This window comes from Ogataea philodendri (genome assembly GCF_020536065.1).
Source record: "Ogataea philodendri strain CBS6075 chromosome Unknown scaffold2, whole genome shotgun sequence".
NCBI lineage: Eukaryota > Fungi > Ascomycota > Pichiomycetes > Pichiales > Pichiaceae > Ogataea > Ogataea philodendri.
This window is the reverse complement of record NW_025764020.1, coordinates 600496-626014: the sequence shown is the minus strand read 5'-3', so window position 1 is coordinate 626014 and position 25519 is coordinate 600496. Positions and strand designations below refer to the sequence as shown.

Here is a 25519-nt window from a genome sequence, read left to right as displayed (position 1 = left end):
AAAACAAATCAAGATCAAACAAGAAGTGTTCTGTGTTTTTTTTTAGCGTGCTAGAGAACCAATTGGTTATTATGACCAGCATCACAGGTAAAGCGTCTTCTGGAACGCAGAACTCGGAAATGCAAGCGTATCAGCGCAGGCGGTCGACTTCCAAAACACAGAGTAACTACAATTCTGTCAATAATCAAGGCTTGCTTCATGAATCGTCGCTAGCCGGCAGTTTGGACGAGCCCGAGCCCGACCGCAAGCCTCCGAGCTTACAAAAATTTGCACACGTTGTCAAGCTCATATCTCCCGACCAGTCGCCGTCTGAGTTTGTCAAGATTCTGAACGTCCCCCTGGCACCTGACTCATTAAAGATAGGGCGTCAAAATGTGCCAAAAGTGACCAACAAGATCACGGATGGGTTCTTTGACTCGCGGGTGCTTTCGCGTAACCATGCTGAGCTTTTCATCAACGAAAACAAGCTGTATATCAGGGATCTTAAATCTTCAAACGGAACGTTTATCAATGACGAAAAACTGGACCCACACAAGGAATACGAGCTCAAAATGGGCGACAAGTTAGATTTAGGTACCACGTTGGAGTCGCAAGTGGCACATAAGAAAATCACATGTAAGGTGGTCGAATTGAGCTTTATGAGTCTAGGCGAGTACGAGACTCTGATTAACCAGACATTGAGCAAGGGCAGTTTGGAAACAAAGAAGTTGGAGCTGTTTAACAGCTCGCTAGATGCGCTGATATTTAGCGACGTGATAGACGAACAAGAAAATCTTGTTTTGGAGTCGTTGATGGACGAACTCTCGAAGGCCGAAAAACCGAAACCGTCGCAGAAACAGAAAGAGGACCAGATTGTGCCCAACCTGAGTATCCAGCCGTCGGCGAAAGTGGACGACGTGGTACGGAAGCTGATAATATCTATCAACAACGAGTACCTGCAGCAGCAACGGCTGAAGGAGATCTCGAGGTTTATGAAGAGCTATTCGCAATATGTTCCACGAACCATTACACACAATCAAGACGATACAAACGAGCGGATCAAGGCTCTGGAGGCAGACCTTGCGAGCGCGAGAGCACAACTGGGGATCGCGAGGTCAAGCGAGGCCGCCGCTTTGGAAGCATTTTCACAGAGTAAAAACGACCACTCGAAAGCGGTTGGCGAGCTCGAGGCTTTGAAATCCAAGCTGGGATCGGTACTGGACGAGCTCGAGGCGGAAAGAGCGTTGAAAGTGCAGGCCCAAACGGAGGCATACGAGGTGCGTGCAAAACTGAAGGAGCAGACCGAGTCTCAGAAAGAGCTACCACGGTCGCTTGTTGAACAGTCCGTGGAGGCGGAGCCTGTCGAGCCTGTGCCAGCGGTGGCGCCGCCCAAGGCTGCTGCTGCGACTGTTCATAAAACAAGTCACGTTCCTATGGTCTCTATTACAGGGATACTAATAATGGCTCTTGCCGTGGCTTGGGTGTTGAGGATGTACCCAGAGCTGGCCGAGATTCCGGCGATTTCTCAGCTGACGAGCTCGTTTATGCATTGATCACAGGCAGTCCTAGCCGTTCAGCCAGATGGCCGACAAACGTGTCTGCCAGCCTGTGGAGGTCGACTCTTTTGCCGACCTCGTTTTCGATCGAGGTTTGCTGGAACGAATCCAGTCCGCACAGCACGACTCTCGGGTCGTTTATATAGGAGAGGTCCGGGTAAGCGTTGATGGAGATGCCGTGCGAGGTGATGGACCGTTGCAGATTGACGCCGATCGAGCCGATCTTGCGCAGGCCCCTATTTTCCACCCACACCCCGGTGTTTTCTGTGGTGACCGCGTTGAGTCCGATCCAGGGCTCCTTGAGAGTTTCCACCGCGCACTGTTCGAGCAGCGAAACATAGCATTTGGACTTGAGGCCTTTGAACTCGGCCAGGTCCAGAATCGGGTAGATCACCAGCTGGCCAGGGCCATGGTACGTGATCTGGCCCCCTCTTGACGTCTGCACGTATTTAGCATTTTTGATATTTTCAATGAACGCCCGGCGTTCTGCAGACGTTTGCACTCGTTCTCGCTTGCCGCCCGTGTATGTGTGCTGGAACTGGAAGGACAGGACGGTTGGCACGGACGATGCTTTAGTCTTTTTGTTTTCGAGCATCTGGGCCACCAGTTTTTCCTGCGTCAGAGCACCGGTCTCGTACGCGACCACGCTGCTGTTGAAGACGTGCCGCAGCCCCAGCCCCGCGGTCCGGGGCGAGTATCTGGAGCAAGACATCGATTAAAAAAATATTTGCATTTACATAATCAGATCAAGAGATTTCCACTCGCGGGAGACGCGTCATGAAAGTTCTGTGTGTTGCTGAGAAACCGGCCATTGCGAAAGCGGTTGCGTTTATTCTCGGTGGGGGTCGCGTGTCCACACGCGAGACGAAAGTGGGGTGGATCAAGAACTACGACTTCGACTTCGACTTCCCCCAGTTTGGCAGTTGTCAGGTCACCATGACCGCCGTCACAGGCCACATCACCACGATCGACTTCCCCGAAAACTACGGGTGGGGAAAGTGCGACAACGCAAGCCTGTTCACGGCCCCGCTGCTCACCAAGTACAACGGCAAGAACTCTACAAACATCGCCAAGAACATCACCGACGAAGCGGCCCGCAGCAACGTGCTCATGATCTGGACCGACTGCGATCGCGAGGGAGAGTTTATTGGATACGAGATTATGGAGCAGGCGCGCAAAAGAAACCCAAACATCGGCCTCGACACCACCCACCGAGCGCACTTTTCGCACCTCGAGCGGTCGCACGTGATCCACGCCGCGTGCAACACCACGCGGCTCGACTCCAAGGCCATCGACGCGGTGATGACCCGCATGGAGCTGGACCTGCGCACAGGCTCGAGCTTCACCCGGTTTCTGACCGACCTGTTCCGCAAATCGCTCAAGCTCGACGGCGTGGTGTCCTATGGTGGCTGCCAGTTCCCAACGCTGGGGTTTGTGGTGGACCGCTACAAGCGCATCAAAAGCTTCAAGCCCGAGGAATTCTGGTACCTCAACCTTAGCATCAAAAAGAAGTCCGATCGCTCAAAGACAGGAACCTCTGTCACCTGGTCCAGAGGCCATTTGTTCGATAGACTCGCCGGACTCTCAATCTACCAGCGTTGTCTCGAAATGGACGCAGAGGAAGCAACAGTGGTATCTGTGGAAACCAAGCCAACGTCCAATTGGGCTCCGTTGCCGCTCACCACTGTCGAGATGCAAAAAGATTGTGCCCGGATCTTCAAGTTCAGTGCCAAACAGACACTCGCAATTGCTGAGAAGCTGTACAACTCGGGATTTATATCCTATCCGAGAACCGAAACAGACAGGTTCCCGCGCAAAATGGAGCTCAAGAAGCTGATCGAGAAACAGCAGCAGTCGTCAAGTTGGGGCCAATACGCCTCATCTTTGCTGAACGATCCAACAAAGTACAGACAGCCCCGTGAAGGTTCCCACGACGACAAGGCGCATCCTCCTATCCACCCTGTCATCTTCACAAGTGGCGACTCGCTCAACATGAACGAGCGCAAAGTGTACGAGTACATTGTGCGGCGGTTTCTGGCGTGCTGCTCCAAAGACGCTACCGGTCTCAGAACTAGCATCAAACTCAAATGGGGCACAGAATCGTTCTCAACTTCTGGACTGGTAGTCAAAGAACTCAACTACCTGGAGGTGTATATCTACAACTCGTGGGAGTCGTCCAAAACCAAAATTCCAGAGGTAAATCCTGGAGAAAAAGTCACCTTGACTTCGGCACAGCTCTCGAGCGGGAAAACGTCCGCACCAAGTCCTCTTACGGAGCCAGAGCTGATTGCATTGATGGACGTCAACGGGATCGGCACAGATGCCACTATTGCAGAACATATTGAGAAAATCATTGAGCGTTCATATGTGACCAAAGAAGACCAAGGTCGCGGGAAAAGCAAGACAAAAGTTCTGATTCCAACAGAGTTGGGATATGCACTGGCGGAAGGCTTTGGCCAGATCGGATTCGACAGTATGTCGCTGACCAAACCGTTTTTGCGCAAAAACCTCGAAGTCAAACTGAAAGCCATCTGCGACGGAGAGTCCAGCAAAGAACAAGTGTTGCACGAGATTGGGTCCATGTACCGCGAAGCATATGCTCTCACCAGTCGCAGCCCGCGAATCCTGACCGAAAGCTATCAGAAAGTGTTGGCGAGTAATGCCTAGCGCATTTCCAAAGGTGGTGGAACGTCAGGGATCTGGCCGATGGTAAACTTGTCGGCCTTAAACTCGTTGATGACCGAGTCTGGGAGATCCGCCAGTTGTGTCTGCGGTTCTTCGAGCCCTGCCTGTTTGAACGGCTCAGATGCTGCTGCCGAATTGCCAAACGGTTGTCCAAACGGACTATTATTAGTTAATGTAGACGAATTAGAATTTGATGCCAATTGTCCAAACGGTCCCGAAGACTGACCAAATGCACCGGCCGGCGCCGCTGGAGTGGTTGATGGCTGACCAAAGGGGCTCGACGATGTTTGGCCGAACGGTGTCGGCTTAGCAGGCTGGCTGGCTACCTGGTTGAAAGGGCTTACCTTTTGGGAGCCAAACGCTCCGAAACCGCTTTGTCCAAACCCTGACGTCGGCTGCGCTGTATGGGAAGTAGCACCGAACGGGCTTGGTGCTGGGTTTGTACTTGCGCTTCCGAACGGGTTGGGCTTGGCAGCTGCGCTGCCAAATGGTGATGATGCCTGGCCGAATCCGGACTGGCCGAATGCTGAGGCGCCAGCAGAGGGAGCGGTGGAGGAGGATCCAAACGGATTAGCAGGGGCTGTCGCAGTTTGTCGTCCAAATGGGCCTGTGTTAGATGCGGTGCCAAAAGCTGAGGACCCTGCGGATTGGAAAGGGTTGGCGATAGAGTTGGCTCCAAATGGATTCGGTTTGGCAGTGGCAGAGCTCTGGAACGGGTTCGAGATACTGGCGCCTCCAAAGGCGTTTGATGTGGCTGGCGCCCCGAACGGCGAGTTTTGACGAGGTGCTCCAAAAGCGTTGGGCTGGCTTTGAGCGTTCATATCAATTGGGAAGTCAATGAAGCTTTTCACACCCTGGGGCGGCTTCTCTGCAGCGAGTTGCAGATACCGCGCTCCTTTGTACGCCTCTGTCTTGACGCGTTCCAGACACTTGATCATATCCTGTTTGCGACAGTTATACTCAAACACTGCCGAATCTTTGTTTTGGTAATATTGTAGCCGCAACTCTTCAAACGACATGTCTCTGCCACTGATGAGGTTCACATTGGCCGGAGGAGCCAAGCTATAGGAGGTGAGAACCGCACCGTTTCGCACATCGGGCAAAATCGAATTGACGTTCTTTTTGATTTCCTCTGTCTTTGTGTTCAAAGACCCCGGTGAAATAAAGCTTTTGAGATCTTCTTGCGAACTTTTGATATGGAGATTTCTGCATTTCGATCCGTATCTGCAGTTTCCGGCCTGGAAGAACGGACAAATCTTCCTTTGAGACATCTAAACAAAGTATAAATTATTTGAAAAAAAAAAAGTTCCTTGGCTTCGTTAACATGATATGCGTAGAGTGCTCGTTACCGATTAAAACGCTCTACGAAACGTACAAGGGAGACCACATTCGACTGACAATATGTCCCTCGTGCAATAAGGTTGCTGACAGATATATTGAGTTCGACAAAGTTCTGGTGTTCATTGATCTTATGCTTCTCAAGCCCCAGGCATATAAACATACCATCTACAATCAGTCATTAAACTCCGGCGCAGAGGTCAAAGTGGAACATGAACATGATTCGCCCGAACCAAAACACCAGGAAAAAACATTCATCCAAAGATATGGGCCTTGTCTGCGTCTGTTGGTGTTAATGCTCTTGTTTGAAGTGTATTTGACATGGGCCTATGAAGAAAAGAATTTCATTAAAAACGTCTTCAAGACCTCGTTGATGAACAAGACGGTATTGGAGAACCCGCGGATCATCATCCAGTACTTTTTCTTCCTCACAAAAGCCGTCCTGGACACGCTGGTGCTGCATGTTTCGATCCAGTTTTTCACTTACCAATTTCTGGGGTTCGGACACCCCACGACAGTCGAGTTCGAAGAGTCACTTTCGCCGTCTTCCTCGAAAATTCTCAGTTTTAACGACATCCCACGCCTTGCTAGGTCTCCATCATCCTCGTCGTCCTCGTCGAACGTGGTGGTTTCTGAGAAAGTTTCGTATTCCAGAGATTACTTCATTAGCATCGTCTCCACCACCATTCTTCTCTCCAACCTCATCAAGGTTTTCCCAATCGTCATGCTCATTTGGCCGTACGATATATTCATCCTCAACGTCACGTCCAACCTCGTGCAAATTATCCATCTGGTCATCCTCATAGAAGTGCTCCATATTGTGCTTCTGGAGAACGAAAATAACCAGTATTGGAAACTCACGTTGATAGTACTCGCCAGCCAGACCCTCAAGTTCGTCACCACGCGGCTCATACTCGTGTCGGTATTCCGGTTCACATCCAACCTCGCTTTCAAAACAGCCATTCTGGACGAACTCAACCAGCTCCGCTTAAAACTGCATCTCGTCCACGAACTGTTCAATTACATCGGATTATGAGTATATTTCGCGCTCTATATATTTAATACTCTTCCAAAGTAAACCGTTTTCTAATGGTTCCGTCTGCGGTGGCCATCACCACCTGTTCCGAATTGACCGCGAGCCATGGCCCGTCCAAACTTTGAACCAGGTGCGGATATTCGTACGTTTGATTGAATTCTCTGCGCTCGTCAATGGTGCTCGAACGTAGCGACGAGAGACTCACCCCGTTCGCCAAGACATGGCCAGAAAGGTTGCCAGACGAGATCTGGCTATTCGGCTCCACAGTAGGCTCCTTGTCGATGGCCCGTAGAGCAATGTAGAAACTTAATGGTAGGTAATTGCGCTCAAAGTTCCACGAGTACAGGATGGTCAAAAATGGAAGCGGAATAAGACACATGGCAAGAATGTAAGCGTTGTTCAGTGCCAGAGACCCCGCCACGGTCAGCTGGAAAAGAAGCAGTCCCAAAACCACTCTGCGGAAGATTATTGGCATCACCTGGCCGGTCGAGTGCTGAGGATGGATGCACGTGTAGATCAGCAGGTACTTGTAGACAAAATATCCAACAACAAAGTATGCGAGACCGGAGGACAAGATCTTGGTGGACATGACACTGTACAACAGAGTGATGATGAGAATCAGAAGCGGATGAGGTAGATGGAGTCCAAAGTTGAACAACGGTGGCCGGTAAAGTTCTCTGTAGTCTCTTGGGGTCTTGCATTTGGCCTTTATCAGCACGAAGCGCATGATATGGCCCAGAACTAACAGTTTGCACGGCATCAGCGCCAAGCCTTGAAGAAGAATTGTGTCGACGTAGAAAGTCGACAATCCTTTCAGGGAAGTGGCGAGCTGGAGAGCCAGTTTCTTGGAGTCACTAAGATAACCCCAATAATTCGACGCAGTACCCGCCATCGTGAACACCAGGAACAAATTGACAAACACATAGAAGAAGTTTTTTGACACCACTGACAACTCTTCTTCTCCGTGCGAGATAAATCCTTGTCTTGAAGAAAGCCACACGTACAACAGTGGAATCACAAAATTCAAGAACGTGAAAATGTACACCGGTAAAAGCTCAGTGACAAATCTCTGTGCCCATTCGTGTTTTTCTAGGAGATCGCCCAGGTCGGGCCAAAACTTGCTAATGGTTTTCAAGTTCAGCAAGGTAGCCAGATAACCAACGGGGAAAATAAAGGCCACTCCCACAATTCCAGTGATAATGGTAATGTAGTAAATCTTCAACACCCTATCTTTACGAGGCAGTGTGACGTTCTCCCAGATGATATCCTTGGGAGCAGGAGCCAGTCGAGTAATTAGGAAGCTGACACGCGGATCCAAAACGGCCTGAGCCACAGTTTGTGCGGTTGCAACAGAATCCATAGTAATGAATGCTGTGGGGGTGGCAGGATAGTGTCTTTGACGTGCTGCAAGTATTTCTTCGTCAATGACTTTCAACTGCTGAGTGTAGTAATCAATAGCATCCACCGACTTTCCCCATAATCCTTTGAAACCCAGCTTGATCTGGGGTCTTTTTTTGTACACAGCGGAGCCAAACGTGCCAAAAGGATTAGAGTCTGTTGACGAGTCTGCATCGTATTCAACTGCGGTATTCGAGGTGTACTCGTAGTCGAGGATGTCTGACTCAGAAATGTCATTTTCTGTGCTTATTGACTCGTCTGCAGCCTCCTCATCGTCGTCTCTGTATCTATGACTATCTCTAGTAAGTGGATACGAGCTTTCGGCATAAGGACGGATATTGAACGTTGGGTTCTTTGTTGTACCAATGTACTGTGCCCAGTAAATCTCGAGACTGCGGATTATGCGATCTCTTTGATGGAAGAGCGTATCCAGCTTCTTCCACTCTCGACAAATGACGATTTTGGAGACTTTACCAATTCCAAGAGACTCAATAGTGTCTCGCAACGCGCGCTCGTTACGCAGCTCTGGGGGAATCCCACTAAGTCTGATAGTTCTGTCGGTGACCGATTTCTGGCTCCCAAGCACTTTTTGGCGACACTCAATGACTTTGCGCGTTTGCTGCATTAGGAAATGTTTTGTAACAAACGTGAAAATGTAGGTGAATATGACGTATACCCAGAGATAGGTGTAGTAATCTGTGGCCTCTGAGGGCGAATCCGAGGCAGTTTTATCGTTGCCGTCGCCCTGATCGTAGTCTCCCGTGAAATAGTAGCGAATTGGCGAGATAATGATGCTGGAAAATAGCCAACAAATGGATAGCAGCTTGATGCTCATTTTAAAGAAGCCCAGAAACACGAAAGCGTCAAGTCCCGCGTACTCTAGCACCTCTGCCTCGGTGATCCGCCAGACTATGGGAAGCCATCCGAAAAGCGACTTGGACGGCAACGGCGGCGGCATGAATTTGCGGTTCGATACGCTTAGATAGTTCATTCGAGCCATAAAAATATTGGGGAATCGACATCTAAGGATACAAAACGCGCAGAAAACGATGCCGCCAACAACGCTCGACGCCAGAAGCTGTGTAGTGACCAGTCTTGTAGGAGTGGGCGCGTCCCTCAAATTTTTTTCAATTTGCAAATATTCATAAATCATGGGATATCACCTGGTATATACAAGAAAGTAAAAATATGTGGATATATTACCTCAAATTATAATTTTAACCAAAGATAGTATTATCGGTTATTTCAACTTGTTGATTTAATCGTTTGGGCGCGGAAATTTTCAGCAAGCACGCAAGTTAGTTCTTGATCTTAGTGCTGATACGCGCAGGACATGGGGACCGATTAATAGTTGGAACATATTATTCAAGCAAGCACCCCATAGATGACAAATCCCGAACAAATAGACCCTTCCCCCTCGGAAGAGCCCATATACAACTTAATTTCCCAGAACAAACAGAAGATCCACGAGATCCTCGGAAGCAAACATAGCTGGGACGAGTCTCTGTTATTGGGCGCTATCTCATTTGCACAATCTAAGGTCCTCACCTACATTATCGACAACCTGAGCGTGCCCACTTCTTACAGAGATCGCCTTGGAAGAGTTGTGGAGAAGACATGGAAAGATATTCACCACTCCACGATCACGATCTTTCTCGCTCAATTTAGACATATAGAGGGGAAACCGGTCCGTGGCAAGAAGGTCAAATCTTCAACCCTGATAAAAATACGCAAGGCTTTTGAGCACTATGTGCGTTTCATTTCCAAGAGTTACGATTTTTACATCTCCTTGATCAAGCAGATCTTGATCTCCTACGACCTTACCTCCTGTGTCCCGGTGAGAAAGTTGGTATCCACTCTGAAGATCGAGATTGACACAAAGGACGCAAAGCCTGTCGCATCTCAGCAAACCGTGGACTCACTGGTCAGTATCATCAGTAAATGTGTGATTTACATCGGTGACCTGTCCAGACTTCGTACCTTGGTGGCCAAGACGTATCTTCCCACAGCCGCCATCTCGAGGGAGGACAACAATAATTACAGCAAGTCGATTGAATTGTACAAATTGGCCTTGCTGATCCTTCCCTCCTTGGGCGATCCTTACAACCACATTGCCATCATTGACAAATTTAAAGACGACAGTTTCAACGTTGTCTATAATTTCATTCGGTCTTCTCTCAGCAGTGAACCGCTCCCTATTGCACTTGAAAACTTGATCGAATACATGTCGAAAAAACCAAACTCCATGCTCAAGATGTTTGAAAAGTACAACTCGGTTCCTGCTGAGGAGTTGACCAAGAACGTGAGATTTGAGCTTCTCAGATATCAGTTCCTTGCACTTTTCGATTACCATTTGCTTCCTGGCCAATGGAAAGAAACCGACGGATACCTCACTAACCATCACCCAATCTCGGAGATTGAAACCGAATTTTATAAACTTATGAGGCAGCTTGATTACCGGAAACAGGTTTTCAACGACATGTACTTCAAGCAGCTTGTTATCTTGATTGGTGGGTTCGAGCTTCTTGTCGACACCAATATGAGCCACCCCGATTTGGATCATAGCGCCTCGAATATTGGTGAGTATCTCAAGTTCATCTTCAGATACTTGGACAACATGATGCAAATTTCATTGGATAACTGGAAGGCCGATCCAAAGAACCCGGACTTGACTCATATGTTGCTGCCGCTGACAAGATTGATGCTTTGTTGGTTCAAAGAGAGAGACTTACCGAAAGGATTCCTGATCCAGACTCCTCAGTACGCGACAAATTTGGCGCGAATCGTGAACAATGCTGTGACTTACATCAAGTCGTATTCTGACGAGTGTATGGAGTTCAGCAGTATCACAAAGTTGAAGGATTTCAAGCCTGACAGAAGAAGATTGTTCAAAGAGGACGTCACTCTTAAAGAGTTCAGACCAATCAACTATTCTTTGGACGACTTTGACGATACCAGGTTCAACGACAGGTCCGAGGTTTCTGTGCTCGCGCTAATTGGAGAGTTACCCGACGAGACACAGAAATCGATGAAAGTCTGTGACTATGTTTTGAGAATAATCGCTGTTGCACATTTGGGAATTGATATCCTCATTGACAACAATGTTGGCTTGCAATTTGATCCTGAGTCGGAAACATTTTTGATTCCAGACACCAACGCGACTGGAGGTCTGAGACCCTCTGCCAAAGTCCAAGACTCAGCTTCTGCTGCCAAGTCTAATTTTGAGGAGAACGAAAACGACCATCAATTTGTCTCGATGGTGGAGTCGATTGTGAGCGACCCGGAGGATGGCCCTGTCTCTCAGCCTGTGAGCGCTGCCAACTCGCCGCTCCTGTCAAAGTCTCCATCGGGAACCGTTCCAACTGCCTCCAATGCGCAATTATTCTCCAACATCTGGTCCAACCAGCCAATGCTATCGAACTTTCAGCCACCAGCAGCAAATTTAAACTTTTACTACCCAATGGATATGAACCAGGCCCAGTTCCCCCCAACAGGCATTCCCGTCATTAATCAGAACGCATTTGACTTGAATCCACAGTTTGCTACCCCAGACGTGTTCAATGCCTTCAACAACAGACCATACTTTTTCCAGCAGCCTTCGGAGATGAATACTGCTAAGCATGACGTGTCGGAGGACCTGAAGCCGTTCAAACCATATCATCAGTATGGACAACCTTAGAATACATTTATAGGTGAGACAATTTATATAGAAAAAGATGTCGATTGCAAACTAACTTAGTACTTTTATATTTCCGTCACTTGGAGGTGACTCTCCGGATAATCGCTGTTCTCGCTCATATCTTTGTTTGGAACCCCGTTTCTTCTTTGCAAGCGTGATGGTCTTGATCTCCTCCATCTTTCCTTTCGCAGCGTTGGAGTTTCTCATGAACGCAGGCCGTTCAACAGTGTACCCATCGCACTCAAGACCAAGACGTACACACTCTGAACATACAGGGCGCTGTTCCGGACAGCGCTTTCTTCTCAGCCTGCAGGTCCAGCACCCGTTCTTAGATCTTGGCGCACGGTTTCTGATTCTCTTCATTCGGTCTTGCATGTCTTCTGGCCCTCCAGCAAGGTGTCCCCTGTGTCCATCAGAACCATTCAGATCGAAGTCATCATTTTCTAGCGAGTCCTCATCGTCTCCCAATCCTAACTGGACTGCAGGATCAATGTCGGAGGGATGTGTTTTGCGTTTTTTGGGGAAACGAACTTTCAGCTTCTTTCTGAAAGACTTGTCCTCTTTCTTCAGAGTTTCCTTTCGTTTCTTGTTTGTAGATCCGGGCTTTCTTCCCCTTTTTTTCTTCACAGGCTGTTCTGGGATGGGGGTTGGATTAAACGAATTTGTCACAGTAGGGAAATTCGATTTGCTTTTCTTTTCTCGTTTGTGGTCCATTCCAAACTCATACTCTTTGTCCGAGTACTTCAAATCAGCGGGGATGTTGAAAGTAGGGAACTTGAAGCTTTGCGAAGCAGGTCTAGAAGAAGGGAGCGAACTGATGTTTTCCACATTGAACTTAGATCTGACCCTCTCCTTCGAGAAAGAGGAGTCACTAAGCACTCTTGCGGTATCCTGAGATCCAGGAAGCGATGAAGGGACAAAGAAGTGCGATTCGTTGAGGTTCACAAATGCATGCCCTTCGGATAGCATGTTTTCGGTTGTATCCCCATTTGATGTTTCTTTTCCCAGCCAGTTCTGGGGCATATCGACATCATCATAAATCGAGCGAGGGAACATCATTTTGGAGGCTGATTGGGGGGTTCCTGATTTGGAATACAGTTTTAGTGGTGACTGTTTGAAAACATCGTTAAATGCGCTCGGAGTAACCATTGAGACCGACGGAACAAGTCTCGGAGTACTATTTGAATTCTTGTAGAGTAATCTTGCGGGAGATATCACTTCTTTTGGAGAATGGGTTGAATATAGATCGAGGAACTTTGGATCGAAGGCAGTATTCATGTGAGAGTGGAAATTGCCTGAAGAATTGGTTTGGCGAGAGTCTGGTCTAAGACCATTTAAGTCATTGAGAGGGATGTTCACCAGCTCTCCTTTCAACCCGTTTGTCTGTATATTCATATTGTTGAGATCAAGGGACATCAATGGAGTTTTGACTATGTGATTAGCAAGATCGACAGAGACATCACCAGTCCCTGGCCGATCAAAGCTATCATTTTCCATCACAGTCTCAAAGAAACTCATTGAAATAATACTGATCGGACAGTGATTGGTTCGATTTCCAATCTAGCTTATTCAATTTCAAACGAAAGTGCTGGATGTTGGATGTACCTTGAGGTTCAAGTTTAATCCCTTGAATTGTGATCCCTCAACTATATGTTTTGGAGGTCTTTAGAGCTTTTTAAAAGAGTCAGACTTTTTGTTTAACAATATCTGATCTTCAAACCACCTTCTTATGCCCCGTAAAGTTGCTTAATTATTATAGTTTCTTCTATTTATCAAACAAGACAGTATTTCTCCTTTTTTAAATTTCTTAGCGCTCAATTATCAGTTTGATAGATTTATTGATTAAGGTGGGGGAAGTCGTGTACCCAAAATGGATTTTGTCTGCGACGAGTAAATGATGTTGTATATACCTATTTAACAATTGGAATCTCATTCTGCTCCTGTTGTGATCTGCGCTTGCTGATGAGTAGGTTTCTCAGCAAATTGTTCACTGGAGCAGCATGGTGGCGCGATTTAGAGTTTCGAACAATGTAGTTTGTGGCGAAATCTGGTAACATATCACTGCTACCATAACCGTATTGTTTTGCACTTTGCTTGACGATAGCGAATAGTCTTTGTCTATCAATCACCGAGATGGCTGTCTTGTCGGAGTTTACTACAGCCTTGAACCACGGCGATGCTTTGATTGCAATTACAGCCTCGTCAATAATTGTCTCGATGACTTTATTCAGAGCAGTGGTATCTCTCAGAGCTTGCACATCGAAGCTTAGAAGCTGTCCCAACGGATTCAAGCAAGCATCCACAACCAATCTCTCCACTTGTAATTTGAACAAATCTTTGAATGGACAGTATTGAGCATTGATTAATGGAATGTCTATTAGATCTTTAATGAGCGAAGGAACCAATATGTCACCTGGATAATACAGTTCTTGTTTGCGCACAAAGTTCTTCAGTTTCTCAGACGATGGGAACGCGGAGATGAACATTTTACCGGGCAGAGTGTACTTGACGTCGAAATTAGTAGAGTTGATCAGCCCATAGGTGGTTACCGCTTGGAAGATATTCGGCACGCTCCCGGAGTCCGCTCTCCAGATTCGTTTTATCGAGGAATCCAGCGATCCTAACGGTGCGTTCACGAACAGCACGTTGGTCTTATTTGTAATTCTATGCAGGTAGGGAGTAATCTGGTCTTCGAAGTCTGTGGTCTTCATAGAAACAATCAAATCATCGACATGCGACTCAGAGGTCTCTGGGACACCCTTGAACGCCTCGAAGGTGCTGACTGTGGCAGACGGATCTCGTTTGTTCAGCTCATTGTAAAGCTTTATTTGTGACCCAGAATCGTGGAAACTTTTCAACAATCGAGAACTATTAAAAAAAAGACTCACACGATTGAGCTTCGGATCAAGATTCTGTTTCAGCTGGGCAGCAAGGAACTTAAAGTTCAGGTCCGATCCCAGAAGGAAGACGTTTTTTGACATTGTAGACAAGCTAAAAACGATCTAATATTTTCAGGTCGATCGACTCTATTTGAAAAATTTTCAGACCAAAAAAAATTATCCCATTTTTTATCTATGATTCTTGCCAACAGATTACTGGCCACGTCAAAAGTGGCCGTTGGGATGAGGCTATCAAAGCCTCTCAGTGCTTTGTATAGCACTGAGGCACCAACCTCTCGAGTGGATGAGGTTGGATTGAACCCGAAAATTTCAAATGCTTTCGTTAACGTTGCAAGTGAGAATTTGACCGAGGTCCAATCTAAGGTTGTTCCTGAGATGCTCTCGACCAACAACGGTGTTCTTGTTAGAGCCAAAACTGGTACAGGTAAGACCTACGCTTTTGGACTGCCGCTCATGAACGAGTGGATCACCGATAAAAATTTTGAAAGACAAGAAAGTGTTCACTCCTTGATCATCAATCCAACTAGAGATCTGGCTTTCCAGACTCAAATGGCTCTGGATAGAATATGGAAACAGTGTGGCGGACAAAGCAAGAGAAGAATCGACTTGTGTGTTGGCCAGGTGAAGTACGATCAGATCTTGAGAGGTGTTAACGGAAGAACCAAGTCAGCCGCTTTCGTGGCTACTCCAGGAAGACTGGAGGATATGTTGAACTCCAAACCAGATTTCAGAAACGCATTCAAAGACTTGAGACATTTTGTTATCGACGAGGCAGACGTCCTTTGTGACAACGACTTTAAAGAGGCTCTATTGTCGATTGTGAAGACTTTGAAAGCAAACCATAGCGATCCTTCCAAGTTGAAAGTGACTATGTTTTCTGCAACCATGGATAACAACACCAAGGAACTTGCTGACCGTCTGATGGGCCCAGAGCACAAGTATATCGACGTGACTTCTGGTAGAGAGGTCACTGACAGTGTCAACCAATCGTTGATCACGACTGACGGACTCTATGAGACCTTTGCTGTGGCTATGGAGCTTTTGCTCGAGAAACTTAGCGAGAGAAACTCAAAGGTGATTGTGTTTATGCCAAACATCAAGGCCACCGAGTACTTCTATGAACTTGCCAGAGAAATTTTGGGTAACAAGTTTGGCCCACGGTTCCCAGTGCTTCCTTTGCACGGAAACTTGAGACAGTCTAGACGTAACACTGTTCAGACTAGATTCAGAAATGCTAGAAGCGGTGTGCTGATTTCTTCCAACGTTGGTGCCAGAGGTATGGATTTCCCAGGTGTCAACTGCGTGATCCAGCTTGGTGTGCAACTCGAGACTGCTTCTCACACTCACAGAGTCGGAAGAACAGGAAGAGCAGGTACCACTGGAGAGTCCATTTCTATTTTGTCCAAGGCAGAGAAGTTTTATGCTGAGAGACTGAGAAAGGAAGGTCATGTGTTAGAAGAGATCGAGAAGCCTCAGGTTTCCGAGGCAATTGAGTCTGAGATCAAGTCGGCTGGAAAGTTCATCCGTCCTGACTACAACTCGTTGCTTTCCTCTATGCTGGGAACTTACGCCTCTGTTCCAAGGCTCGATCGCGATGCCGATCCTAAGGCTTTGGTTTTGGACTGTGGTCGCCTTTACCAGGCCATGGTTGGAGGTGAACGCCTGTTGCAGGTCTCTGCACGTGATCTGGATAGATTCGGTGTCACCAAAGAGGACATTGATGGAGTGTTCCAAGTTGACGGTGTTTTGAAGGGAAACTACAGACCAAGAGGTAATAGCTATGGAAACAGAAATGGGAACAGATCTGGAAACAGAAATGGATACAGAAACGGAAACGGAAGCGGAAACAGAAACAGGGATAACGACTGGAATTCGGGAAGAAGATCTGATAGAAATTTTGGAAGCAGGGACAATCGTGGTAGGAACGATCAAAGAAGACGGAGTTACGACCGTTGGGACAAGCAGGACGATCACTATTGATTGACTTGTCCAACGCATCGAAGGTACCTGTACATATTTTACATGTTAATGATGTATATAAATTTTAGAGAGTTCACGAATGTTGCGATTTGCTCGACTCGCCACCTGAGTCCGTGAGCTTTGATTTAAAAGCTCCAGCTTTTGCAGTTGGCTATTGCAATGTTCATTAATTTTTTGCATGATTTTGCGGAGCAGTACATTAATTGTCTTTTTGTATGCTGATCCGTTGTTGAGACCGTTGATCAGGTCTATGACTTTGGAAGTTCGTTTTTCTATCAGAGTGACCAATGCGACTTCTGTTCTAAATGATATTTCGTCCTTGGTTGCAGTGTAGTCTCCGTTGTAATTGTATTCTTCTAATAGTTTCTTTTGGTCTGGTTTCAATAGTGACTCGACATATGGAGTTAAATCAGCGGTATTCCATATGTTCTTGCCTTCTTCCAGCATAAATCCGTATTCGCAGAGCAGAAAGTCGTCGTTGTGTGCTCCGTAGCTGAAAAATATCTGGTCTTCTGGACTGTAGGCATGCTCTCCAATGGTGACCTGGAATCCAGAAACAGGTGACAGACTGACCTGGGTCTGGTCGTCCAGGGAATGGTTGATAAAGTCAACAAAGGGAACGAGAGTGAAATTGTCTTCAAGCTGTTTGTCAAGTATTTCTGGGAGCTCCATATAGAGACATCTTGAATTACAACAAAGCCATGCCCAAAGAAACTCTTTCAAAGGAACCATTATTTGCGCATCGGTGATATACTCTGCCAAGAAAGTCTGAACGACCTCGTAATCTTGTAGAAACTTATCGTGCTGGGCTTTAGCGTGGTTTTTTATTGCCAATGGTAGCAGGTCGAAAACAGGATCTGACTCGACGATCCAGAGGAGAGGCACACTGTCAAAATCATTCAGGTTGGGAAGAACATCTATAAATGGTTTCCAGAACGATTCTGGTCTATGACTCTCTAAAACCAGGTAGAGCGAAACCAGTTGGAAAGACGACAGTTTAAGAGTTTTTGTCAGATCAAACTTGGAATACAGCGCTGATTTTGGCTCTTCAGGAACATAAACATAGCTTTTGCTAACCGCGGGAGAATTCCACGTAGTATGGCACTCCAGATGTTTGAGAATGGTCACATAGTTAAGCATGTACGAATACGGGATCGTAATGATCAGCTCGTTTGTGGCAAGCTTTGACGTCGCAAAGATCGACCGGCCGGTTTGAGGATCCGACACAGCATCTATTTTGGGAGAAATCTTGGCCGAGGGCCCTCCAGTGCTCCCGTCGAGCCAGCGTTTAAGATGGTCAACTGGGTCCATTAAATATTAGGAAAAAAATTAATCATGCTTGTTATTGGACTCACTGGGGGCATCGCCTCTGGCAAATCAACAGTGTCCAAGAGACTGCATGACGAGTATAATATTACCATAATAGACGCCGACAAGATTGCAAGGGAAATTGTGCAGCCGGGGCTTCCTGCGTACAACAAGATAGTCAAATACTTTGGAAACAAAGTGAACAACCTGGTTCTGCCCGATCGCAGCCTGAACAGACCCGCCCTGGGAGCGTACGTGTTTCAGAACAAGGACGAATTGAAGGTGTTGAATAAGATCACCCATGGCCAAGTCCGCAAAGAGATGATATGGCTACTGTTCCGCAGCTGGTTCCGTATGGAGGCGATGGTTGTTTTGGACGTGCCGCTTCTTTTCGAAGCTGGTCTGGACCTGATCTGCGGGACCACGCTGTGCGTGTTTTGTGACCCCAAGTTGCAGCTCGAACGGCTGATGAGCCGTAACCCGGAGCTTAGCCGCACGGAGTGTGAAAAACGAATTGCCAACCAAATGCCAACAGAGGAAAAGATCGCTCGGTCTGATTATTCGCTTTCGAATGACTCCACGGTGGAGGCACTTTACGAAGAAATATCTCAGGTGATTTCCAGGGTCCGTCCAACAAAACTTACGACTATTCTACAGTACTTCCCGCCAATTGGAGCTCTTTTTGCGCTAAAAATTGTTGTGCAACGTTGGTGGGAGCAGAGATCCAATAGCAGCACATCAAAGGACAAACAAAGCTGATCTTGAACGCATACAAAGAAACAGCTCTGAGCTGCAACTTATCTCAAAATCAGATCAGAAATAGTCGACACCAACTTTTTTTTTTCTGTCGACTATCTGTCGACGCGATACTCTGTTGGGCTGGCGCTCAACAAATCGACCAGGGCTCGGCAAAAATAATTTAATTAGTGGCTCTATTCCAAAATTTTTTATTAGTACTAGTATAAATACTCTTTCCAACGGCAACTCAACCATAATTATGTCGGGATTGGACTCAGTGGATTTATCCACTGCAAATGCAGTGGCTGCAGGAACTAACAAGTCTACTAAGAGAATCGTGGCTTATGGTATTGGAGGAAAGCTGATGGGAACTAAATCTATGACAGATGTGACAGCTGAAGAGTTGAGCAAAGATTCGGTGGCGGAAATGCTTGCTAAGGACAAGAAGATCAAGGAGAAATACGCCAAGCAGAAGCACATCAGTGAGCAACCTTGGACCCTTGAAAACTGGCACAAGCACATCAATTGGTTGAACTTCATCCTTGTCTTGGCTGTGCCTGTGGGAGGATTGGTTTCCACAAGATGGGTTCCATTGACTTGGAACACATTCGTCACCGCCATCATTCTCTACTGCTTTGGCGGTCTCTCCATCACCGCCGGATACCACAGACACTGGGCTCACAGAGCCTACGATTGCAAAGCTCCTTTGAAGATCTTCTTTGCTCTTTTTGGTGCCTCTGCCATTGAAGGTTCCATCAAGATGTGGGGACACCAACACAGAGTCCACCACAGATACACAGACACACCAAGAGATCCATATGATGCCAAGAGAGGTTTTTGGTACTCCCACATGGGATGGATGCTTCTTGTTCCAAACCCAAGATACAAGGCAAGAGCCGACATTAGCGATCTTCTAGACGACTGGGTGGTGAGAGCGCAACACAGACACTACTTGTTGTTGATGGTGTTCATGGCTTTCTTTTTCCCAGCCATCCTGACTCACTACTTGTTTAACGACTTCTGGGGAGGATTCATTTACGCTGGATTGCTCAGAGCCGCCTTCATTCAACAAGCTACTTTCTGTGTGAACTCTCTTGCTCACTGGATTGGAGAGCAACCATTTGACGACAGAAGAACCCCAAGAGACCACATCTTGACCGCTCTGGTTACTTTCGGAGAAGGCTACCACAACTTCCACCACGAGTTCCCTTCGGACTACAGAAACGCTCTGAAGTGGTACCAATACGACCCAACCAAGGTTGTCATTTACTGCATGTCGAAGGTCGGCTTGGCCTTCAACCTCAAGAAATTCTCTCAGAACGCCATTGACCAGGGAATTTTGCAACAGCAACAAAAGAAGATCGACAGAATGAGAGCCAAGCTCAACTGGGGTCCTCAGTTGAGCGAGCTTCCAGTGTGGGACAAGTCCACTTTCTTCGAGAAGGCCAAGGAGCAAAAGGGACTCGTGATCATCTCTGGTATTGTTCACGATTGTGCCAACTTCTTGACCGAACATCCTGGTGGACAGGCCTTGCTGAGAACGTCTTTTGGTAAGGATGCTACTATGGCATTCAATGGAGGTGTTTACGCACACTCCAATGCAGCACACAACATGTTGGCCACTTTGAGAGTCGCTGTCATCAGAGACGGCGGGGCCAATGGAGACACTTTCGATGCGCAGTTACGGTATCTTGCTAGCAAGGAGACCAAAAAAGAGTAAGGGATACGAGCTTTTTGATTTGTATGATTTCAAGTTGGGAGTTTTGTCATAAGAAAGATTATGTTAAAAAATGTTCTCTTTTAGGTTATGTTTATTTTTCGTTGATGTAAATAAAAAGATTTATTAAGTTTATTTATGACTTGTCATCCATGATGAACTCGCGGTTATTTTACAAGTCCAGTACTTATGACCCGTCTACGGAGCTTCCTCTTTATATTCTGGACACTTCGTTTGTTCCTGCCATTTCGAATGATCAACAGTTGGCGCAATTGACGGAACAGCTTGTTTCCCAGATGCCTTCTGAAGAATACTGTTTAGTTTTGTTGGCTTCGGGATTCAGCGACTATGATAACATCCAGGCCAGTTCTCTCAAGATTCCCTTGAACCTGGTGAGGTTTTTCAAGCTCATTCCGGCACAGAAAAAGAGATACCTACTGAAAGTGTACTTAGTTCATGGTGGTAACTGGATCATGAAGTCCGTGGTGGACTTTTTCAAAACTTTTTGGGGATTCAGCAAGGATATTGTTCATTGCGAAAACTTGACTGTTTTGGCTCAGAACATCGACATCACCGCGATCCCGATATCGCTGGCCAATTATTTGATGGATCAGATTGTTTACAAAAACGATCGGATCATTATCAACAGACATTTACCCAAAATGTTTGGCGAACCTTTAACAATGTCGAACCAACTAGCATTCAAACAGTTTTCCAAAATATACAACAACCTGTGGTCTTATATGACGACCAACGATCTAGACAAACCTCTTACATCGAGCGAGTGGTTGACAATCATTAGAGGAGGAGAACTGGACGCTGATGTATTGATGACAGTGAACATCTTTAGTGACGCATTGAAACGGGACCAGCGACTGTGTCTATCAGACTTCTCATTCCTCGAGCATTACCTGATCATGGAAAAGTTCCTGGTCCAATTGAGTGAGTCTGCGCAGCCATTGTTCCCAATAAATGTTTTAACCAAATACAATTACGACTTTTCAAGAATCGAAGATTTGAACACTGCATTCGGAGAACTGTTAGCATTTAAGTATGCGGTTTCGGACCGTGCTCCGCTGCAATCGATCAACAACGCCAGTCCAATGTTCAGTGTCCAGCGAGTGAACTACGACAACAGCTACGTTCTCGTTAAGCTGGTGGCATTGATGAAAAAGCTTTCTGTCAAGCTTTCGCAGGAGATCACCGAACCTCATGCGAAGAATCACGACCAGATGAGAGAAAGACAGCATCTTCGACTGGTCTTGTCCTTAACCAAGATTCTATACAACGAGCATAACAATCAGGAGCTTGAGAATGGATTCGACACTTTGTTCAAGTTCTTGTGTGCATTACTGGACAACTACGACAAAATCGTTGTTCAAGGAAACTCAATGAAGAGTTTTGAAAAACTCATTAGCATGGACGATATACTGAACTTTGAAAAGAAAGGGGTCACAGATAGCCCTATGGAGCGCAAGATCGAGTACAAGATCCGCAAATCTGTGCCTCCAACCCCACCTGTTGCTCGGAAAAACATAGGTCGGGTGGAAGAAGTCGAGCCAGAAACCAGTCTGGACGACTTTCTGTTTGATTCGCACAAGCCCTCCGTCAGTCAGCGTCTGAGAAACGAGGTGTTGAGACCGTCTGACCAGCTGACGTCCAAACTTGTGAAATATACCGAGAAAGACCTGCTTTTCCAGCAAAGCCAGGAACAAGCAAGAAAAACATCAGGCAGGTTCCGCCAGGCCCGCGGCCGCAACGTGAGCAGACTGACCAAAATGTACGAGCAGAGACTATTAGACACTATGTAGCATTTATTGAATCTATACTTTATGCAGAAGGGAGAGACTTGGTGGAGTTATTAAACTCTCTCACAATGATGTTGCAGCTGAACTCCTTACAAAGCTGTTTTTTCTTATTCTCGGGCACCATTTTGAGGAACTCAAGACCAGAAGAGCGTTCAAGAGCATCAACAGGGACCTCAAACGAGGTCAAGGGAACCTCGTTGGGAATGATAGCGTTCGGAAGCACAAATGCAGCCACGGCGATGTCGTCCGAGTTAGGGCCTCTTTTAAACGACTTCTCGGCCACAACCAGCTTGAAAAAATGTGTCGGCACGGCAATGTTGGGAGGATTGCCAATCACTTCGTAAGTCACCTTGTATTTACCATCAACAGGGTCTTTCTTTGGGAGATACAATGGACCAGTGACCACTCTGATGGATTGGTAGCCACCAGTCAGTCTTCTGACAAAGTCCTCGAAATGGGCCCAGTAATCTCTGTTAAAGCCTGCACCGACCTGGGGAGACATGTTGGTGAGGTAGAATGTCTCGTCCATGGCGGCTTGGGAAAACTTTGCGTCTGCTGCAGGGGCCTGGTGGCCTCTGTCGTAGCCGGAACGGAAATAGTCCTTCAACAGGGCCCGGAACTTGATTGGGATCTGCTCGTCTTCCTTGAACACGGAGTTCTTACGGTCTCCGCCGCCGTTAGGGTCGCGTTTCAGAGACTCTGGAGTGATGTGTTCAACCACGTAGTACGGGTTTCTCTTTTGACGGTCATAAACAGACACGAACTCGGCTCTTGTTTCGAGGTCATGGACGGGTCCTGGAAAGCCGTATGAAAAGAAACCGCCAGGGTTTACCTGTGGTGGGTTGGCAGGGACCTGGCCCGGTTTCGAAGGAGCAGGAACGCGACTGGATCCAGACGGCACGTTGTCGGAAATTGGGAACCCTCCTGGGGCCGGGGCAGGAGAAGAAGACGACTTATCGCCTCTTCCCCAGAAGAAATAGCTCAACGAGCCAATGGAAAGCAGCGGAACAGTGTGAATTGGCCGAAACATGGGGACTTAACGAAAGAAACTGTTTGGTGATAATTTATATGAATCAAGGCAGTGGACCCAAGTTTTTTTTTCTAAATAAATTTTCAGACCCAAGGTGTAATTGGCAGAGTGTAGAAATAATACCTGAAAAATATTTGAAGACCTCTGCGTTCGTTCTGGCTGGTCAAATGAGGAAGTGGATAGCCGGGGTAGGCCGATATCCCGCGATGGGGATCCTGGACAAGGGACCGGTACGCGGGATAGGCAAGACCAGACACTACTGGACAGCGGTATATACGCAACGGGAGAAGGAGTCCTTTGATTTTATTTCAACCCAGACAGAGCTCTGGGCTGCGAACAAACAAACAGCCAGTCGGTCCAAGATCAACAGAGAGCTGAAAAGCCTTCCGAATAAACACGATCTGGTGGGATATCTGGCGCGTAACGACAAAGCAACACAGGCGAACACACTGCTATCTCTCATGCCTATGAGCTTCATCTTGCCCAACCTTGCAAACTTGTACATATCCGATGGTCTGCAGCCCACCGAGGCACAACAAATCATCGTAAAAGACCGCATACAGCCGCTCGTGAAACGGATCCTCAAACACACCGATTACCAGAAGTTTCACAGAGTCGACTACAACGACCCCATTCTTGCAACAACAGTTATATATCACATGGCTATCACTCTGAACATGCCCAATCTAGCATCGCAAATCATTCGCCAAACATTGTCCATAGCACAGAGAACAGAGATGAAGCCGTATCTGCCATTATTGAGTATTCACAGCATCTCGTCATACGTCGACCTAATTAGCATCAAGAACCCAACGTCCGACTTGAAAGACCTCCAGGACCTGTTCAAGACCGTCACCCTCTACGACATGGCCATCACAAAGTTCAATAATACACAGATAAAACAATTGGCATTGTATACGTTCTCACCATCGCAGGTCTCGGCTATACTGGAGAAAGCTGGAACATATAGATTGCACCACTTCCATGAGGTTGCGGAACTTGTCATTCGCGAACTGGGAATTAAGCTATCCAGCATGGGAGATCTTTTTGGAAGCTATTCTGCGGACATGGAAATGAAAACCATCACGGAAATCACCCACCAGCGATCCGTGGATGAGTACCTCGAATTCTGCTACCGATACATTGACAAACACACAACGTCAAAAGACGCCGCCACGGTGTATTCAGTTTGGTCTGTGATCGCACCGTTCCATACAAAAATGTACAACTCGGCAACAAACGCTACCAACAATAACGCACAGAACGGATACTTCTACTATAGGACGCTGGCCAGGGTGATTTCATGTTTTTCCAAGAACAAACGGTACCGGTCGGTGGTGAACGACATAGTGGTGAACCTTCCGATTGAGGCCATCAAGGTCTCGCCTGAGCTTATGACTGCGCTGATTTACCACGGAGCAAGGACCAAGAACTTCAATCTGGGTAACGTTTTAATGAGCCAATACTCGGACAACACACTGGGACTGCCAACACGGTTCTCTCCCAACCAGCTGAGTGCGTTGCTCACGCTGTCGCTGCGGGAGAATAATTATGAGAAAGCACAGGAGATTTTGAAGTTTGCCAAGGATAACTTAATCCGGTTCAGCTCCTTTGAGTTCAACGAGCTTGTTCGTGCTGCGCTTGCTACCAAGGGAAGTGAGGACTCCGCATGGCGGATGATCATGGCGGCGAATCCCCATACAGCCCGGTACGCATACAACTCGTACGTCACATACATGCTCGACCACAGCCGGCTGGATTTCGACAAGCTGCAGTACATGCATTCACGAGCAGTAGCTTCTGTCGACCACACAGACCAGAACTTTTGGAATTACTGGAACGCCAACTACTTCAAATACATCAACAGAAAGTACGGGGCCACTGTCGCAAAGGAGATATTCTCGCGGTGCCTCGATTCGAACCATGTGTTTGACAATCTGGGATTATACAAGTACCACCCCAACCCGTACTTGACGCGACATGATAAAGTGTGCTTCCCTATTGCAATGGGTGCACGTCAGGTAGTTCTACGGGATATATTCCAGCATGCGCTGTCGGCATACAAGAAAGCGGTTGCCACTTCTGGGTCTTTTGAGCACGAAAAAGCCTTGGTTCAAGAGATCAGTTTCTGGTGCTACCAGGAGCTGTTGAGGACGGGTCTTGACCACGTGACCGTGTCGATGGACCTTTTGAAAACGATCAGCAACAAACATAGAAAGCTCCGGGCAAAGCATGTGCCGACGCAGGCATCGTTTGAAGCCAACTTCATAAACAACTTGGAGCAATACGAAGCACAATGGAAATAGAAACTATGTATATAATAATACTTCCCTACACCAGGTTTTACCCGGATAGGCCTGAAAAAAA

The 25519-nt window shown here is 47.1% G+C and overlaps 19 protein-coding genes across 19 annotated transcripts; 9 read left to right on the top strand and 10 right to left on the bottom strand.

Annotated features, from left to right (window-relative positions):
• Window positions 1-71: 71 nt before the first annotated feature.
• On the top strand, window positions 72-1532 carry OGAPHI_004093 (uncharacterized protein; the record flags this gene model as incomplete). Its single annotated transcript, XM_046205133.1, has 1 exon — window positions 72-1532. The coding sequence occupies one exon, from the start codon at window positions 72-74 to the stop codon at window positions 1530-1532; it is 1461 nt and encodes a 486-aa protein (XP_046061108.1).
• OGAPHI_004092 (uncharacterized protein) lies at window positions 1522-3095 on the bottom strand (the record flags this gene model as incomplete). The annotated part of the gene is made up of 3 exons (XM_046205132.1): window positions 1522-2166; window positions 2427-2980; window positions 3071-3095. 3 exons carry the CDS (start codon window positions 3093-3095, stop codon window positions 1522-1524), a joined length of 1224 nt encoding a protein of 407 aa, XP_046061107.1.
• Window positions 2313-4202, top strand: OGAPHI_004090 (uncharacterized protein; the record flags this gene model as incomplete). The annotated part of the gene is made up of 1 exon (XM_046205130.1): window positions 2313-4202. One exon carries the CDS (start codon window positions 2313-2315, stop codon window positions 4200-4202), a length of 1890 nt encoding a protein of 629 aa, XP_046061105.1.
• OGAPHI_004091 (uncharacterized protein) lies at window positions 3692-4117 on the bottom strand (the record flags this gene model as incomplete). Its single annotated transcript, XM_046205131.1, has 1 exon — window positions 3692-4117. The coding sequence occupies one exon, from the start codon at window positions 4115-4117 to the stop codon at window positions 3692-3694; it is 426 nt and encodes a 141-aa protein (XP_046061106.1).
• Window positions 4199-5491, bottom strand: OGAPHI_004088 (uncharacterized protein; the record flags this gene model as incomplete). Its single annotated transcript, XM_046205128.1, has 1 exon — window positions 4199-5491. The coding sequence occupies one exon, from the start codon at window positions 5489-5491 to the stop codon at window positions 4199-4201; it is 1293 nt and encodes a 430-aa protein (XP_046061103.1).
• OGAPHI_004089 (uncharacterized protein) lies at window positions 4242-5000 on the top strand (the record flags this gene model as incomplete). Its single annotated transcript, XM_046205129.1, has 2 exons — window positions 4242-4394; window positions 4494-5000. The coding sequence occupies 2 exons, from the start codon at window positions 4242-4244 to the stop codon at window positions 4998-5000; spliced, it is 660 nt and encodes a 219-aa protein (XP_046061104.1).
• Window positions 5492-5544: 53 nt separating the features above from the next.
• Window positions 5545-6594, top strand: OGAPHI_004086 (uncharacterized protein; the record flags this gene model as incomplete). The annotated part of the gene is made up of 1 exon (XM_046205125.1): window positions 5545-6594. The coding sequence occupies one exon, from the start codon at window positions 5545-5547 to the stop codon at window positions 6592-6594; it is 1050 nt and encodes a 349-aa protein (XP_046061101.1).
• OGAPHI_004087 (uncharacterized protein) lies at window positions 5733-6375 on the bottom strand (the record flags this gene model as incomplete). Its single annotated transcript, XM_046205126.1, has 2 exons — window positions 5733-5885; window positions 6220-6375. The coding sequence occupies 2 exons, from the start codon at window positions 6373-6375 to the stop codon at window positions 5733-5735; spliced, it is 309 nt and encodes a 102-aa protein (XP_046061102.1).
• A 22-nt stretch (window positions 6595-6616) lies between the features above and the next one.
• OGAPHI_004085 (uncharacterized protein) lies at window positions 6617-8950 on the bottom strand (the record flags this gene model as incomplete). Its single annotated transcript, XM_046205124.1, has 1 exon — window positions 6617-8950. The coding sequence occupies one exon, from the start codon at window positions 8948-8950 to the stop codon at window positions 6617-6619; it is 2334 nt and encodes a 777-aa protein (XP_046061100.1).
• Window positions 8951-9376: 426 nt separating this feature from the next.
• On the top strand, window positions 9377-11671 carry OGAPHI_004083 (uncharacterized protein; the record flags this gene model as incomplete). Its single annotated transcript, XM_046205122.1, has 1 exon — window positions 9377-11671. The coding sequence occupies one exon, from the start codon at window positions 9377-9379 to the stop codon at window positions 11669-11671; it is 2295 nt and encodes a 764-aa protein (XP_046061098.1).
• Window positions 9911-10555, bottom strand: OGAPHI_004084 (uncharacterized protein; the record flags this gene model as incomplete). The annotated part of the gene is made up of 1 exon (XM_046205123.1): window positions 9911-10555. The coding sequence occupies one exon, from the start codon at window positions 10553-10555 to the stop codon at window positions 9911-9913; it is 645 nt and encodes a 214-aa protein (XP_046061099.1).
• Window positions 11672-11722: 51 nt separating the features above from the next.
• Window positions 11723-13189, bottom strand: OGAPHI_004082 (uncharacterized protein; the record flags this gene model as incomplete). Its single annotated transcript, XM_046205121.1, has 1 exon — window positions 11723-13189. The coding sequence occupies one exon, from the start codon at window positions 13187-13189 to the stop codon at window positions 11723-11725; it is 1467 nt and encodes a 488-aa protein (XP_046061097.1).
• A 392-nt stretch (window positions 13190-13581) lies between these two features.
• Window positions 13582-15458, bottom strand: OGAPHI_004080 (uncharacterized protein; the record flags this gene model as incomplete). The annotated part of the gene is made up of 3 exons (XM_046205119.1): window positions 13582-14583; window positions 14844-15002; window positions 15258-15458. The coding sequence occupies 3 exons, from the start codon at window positions 15456-15458 to the stop codon at window positions 13582-13584; spliced, it is 1362 nt and encodes a 453-aa protein (XP_046061095.1).
• Window positions 13805-14026, top strand: OGAPHI_004081 (uncharacterized protein; the record flags this gene model as incomplete). Its single annotated transcript, XM_046205120.1, has 1 exon — window positions 13805-14026. The coding sequence occupies one exon, from the start codon at window positions 13805-13807 to the stop codon at window positions 14024-14026; it is 222 nt and encodes a 73-aa protein (XP_046061096.1).
• OGAPHI_004079 (uncharacterized protein) lies at window positions 14794-16551 on the top strand (the record flags this gene model as incomplete). The annotated part of the gene is made up of 1 exon (XM_046205118.1): window positions 14794-16551. The coding sequence occupies one exon, from the start codon at window positions 14794-14796 to the stop codon at window positions 16549-16551; it is 1758 nt and encodes a 585-aa protein (XP_046061094.1).
• OGAPHI_004077 (uncharacterized protein) lies at window positions 15640-20113 on the bottom strand (the record flags this gene model as incomplete). The annotated part of the gene is made up of 6 exons (XM_046205115.1): window positions 15640-16002; window positions 16108-16578; window positions 16750-17852; window positions 18194-18267; window positions 19089-19507; window positions 19604-20113. 6 exons carry the CDS (start codon window positions 20111-20113, stop codon window positions 15640-15642), a joined length of 2940 nt encoding a protein of 979 aa, XP_046061092.1.
• On the top strand, window positions 17887-18618 carry OGAPHI_004078 (uncharacterized protein; the record flags this gene model as incomplete). The annotated part of the gene is made up of 1 exon (XM_046205117.1): window positions 17887-18618. One exon carries the CDS (start codon window positions 17887-17889, stop codon window positions 18616-18618), a length of 732 nt encoding a protein of 243 aa, XP_046061093.1.
• Window positions 18857-25458, top strand: OGAPHI_004075 (uncharacterized protein; the record flags this gene model as incomplete). Its single annotated transcript, XM_046205113.1, has 4 exons — window positions 18857-20283; window positions 20436-22121; window positions 22492-22846; window positions 23260-25458. The coding sequence occupies 4 exons, from the start codon at window positions 18857-18859 to the stop codon at window positions 25456-25458; spliced, it is 5667 nt and encodes a 1888-aa protein (XP_046061090.1).
• On the bottom strand, window positions 22145-23152 carry OGAPHI_004076 (uncharacterized protein; the record flags this gene model as incomplete). The annotated part of the gene is made up of 1 exon (XM_046205114.1): window positions 22145-23152. One exon carries the CDS (start codon window positions 23150-23152, stop codon window positions 22145-22147), a length of 1008 nt encoding a protein of 335 aa, XP_046061091.1.
• Window positions 25459-25519: the final 61 nt, after the last annotated feature.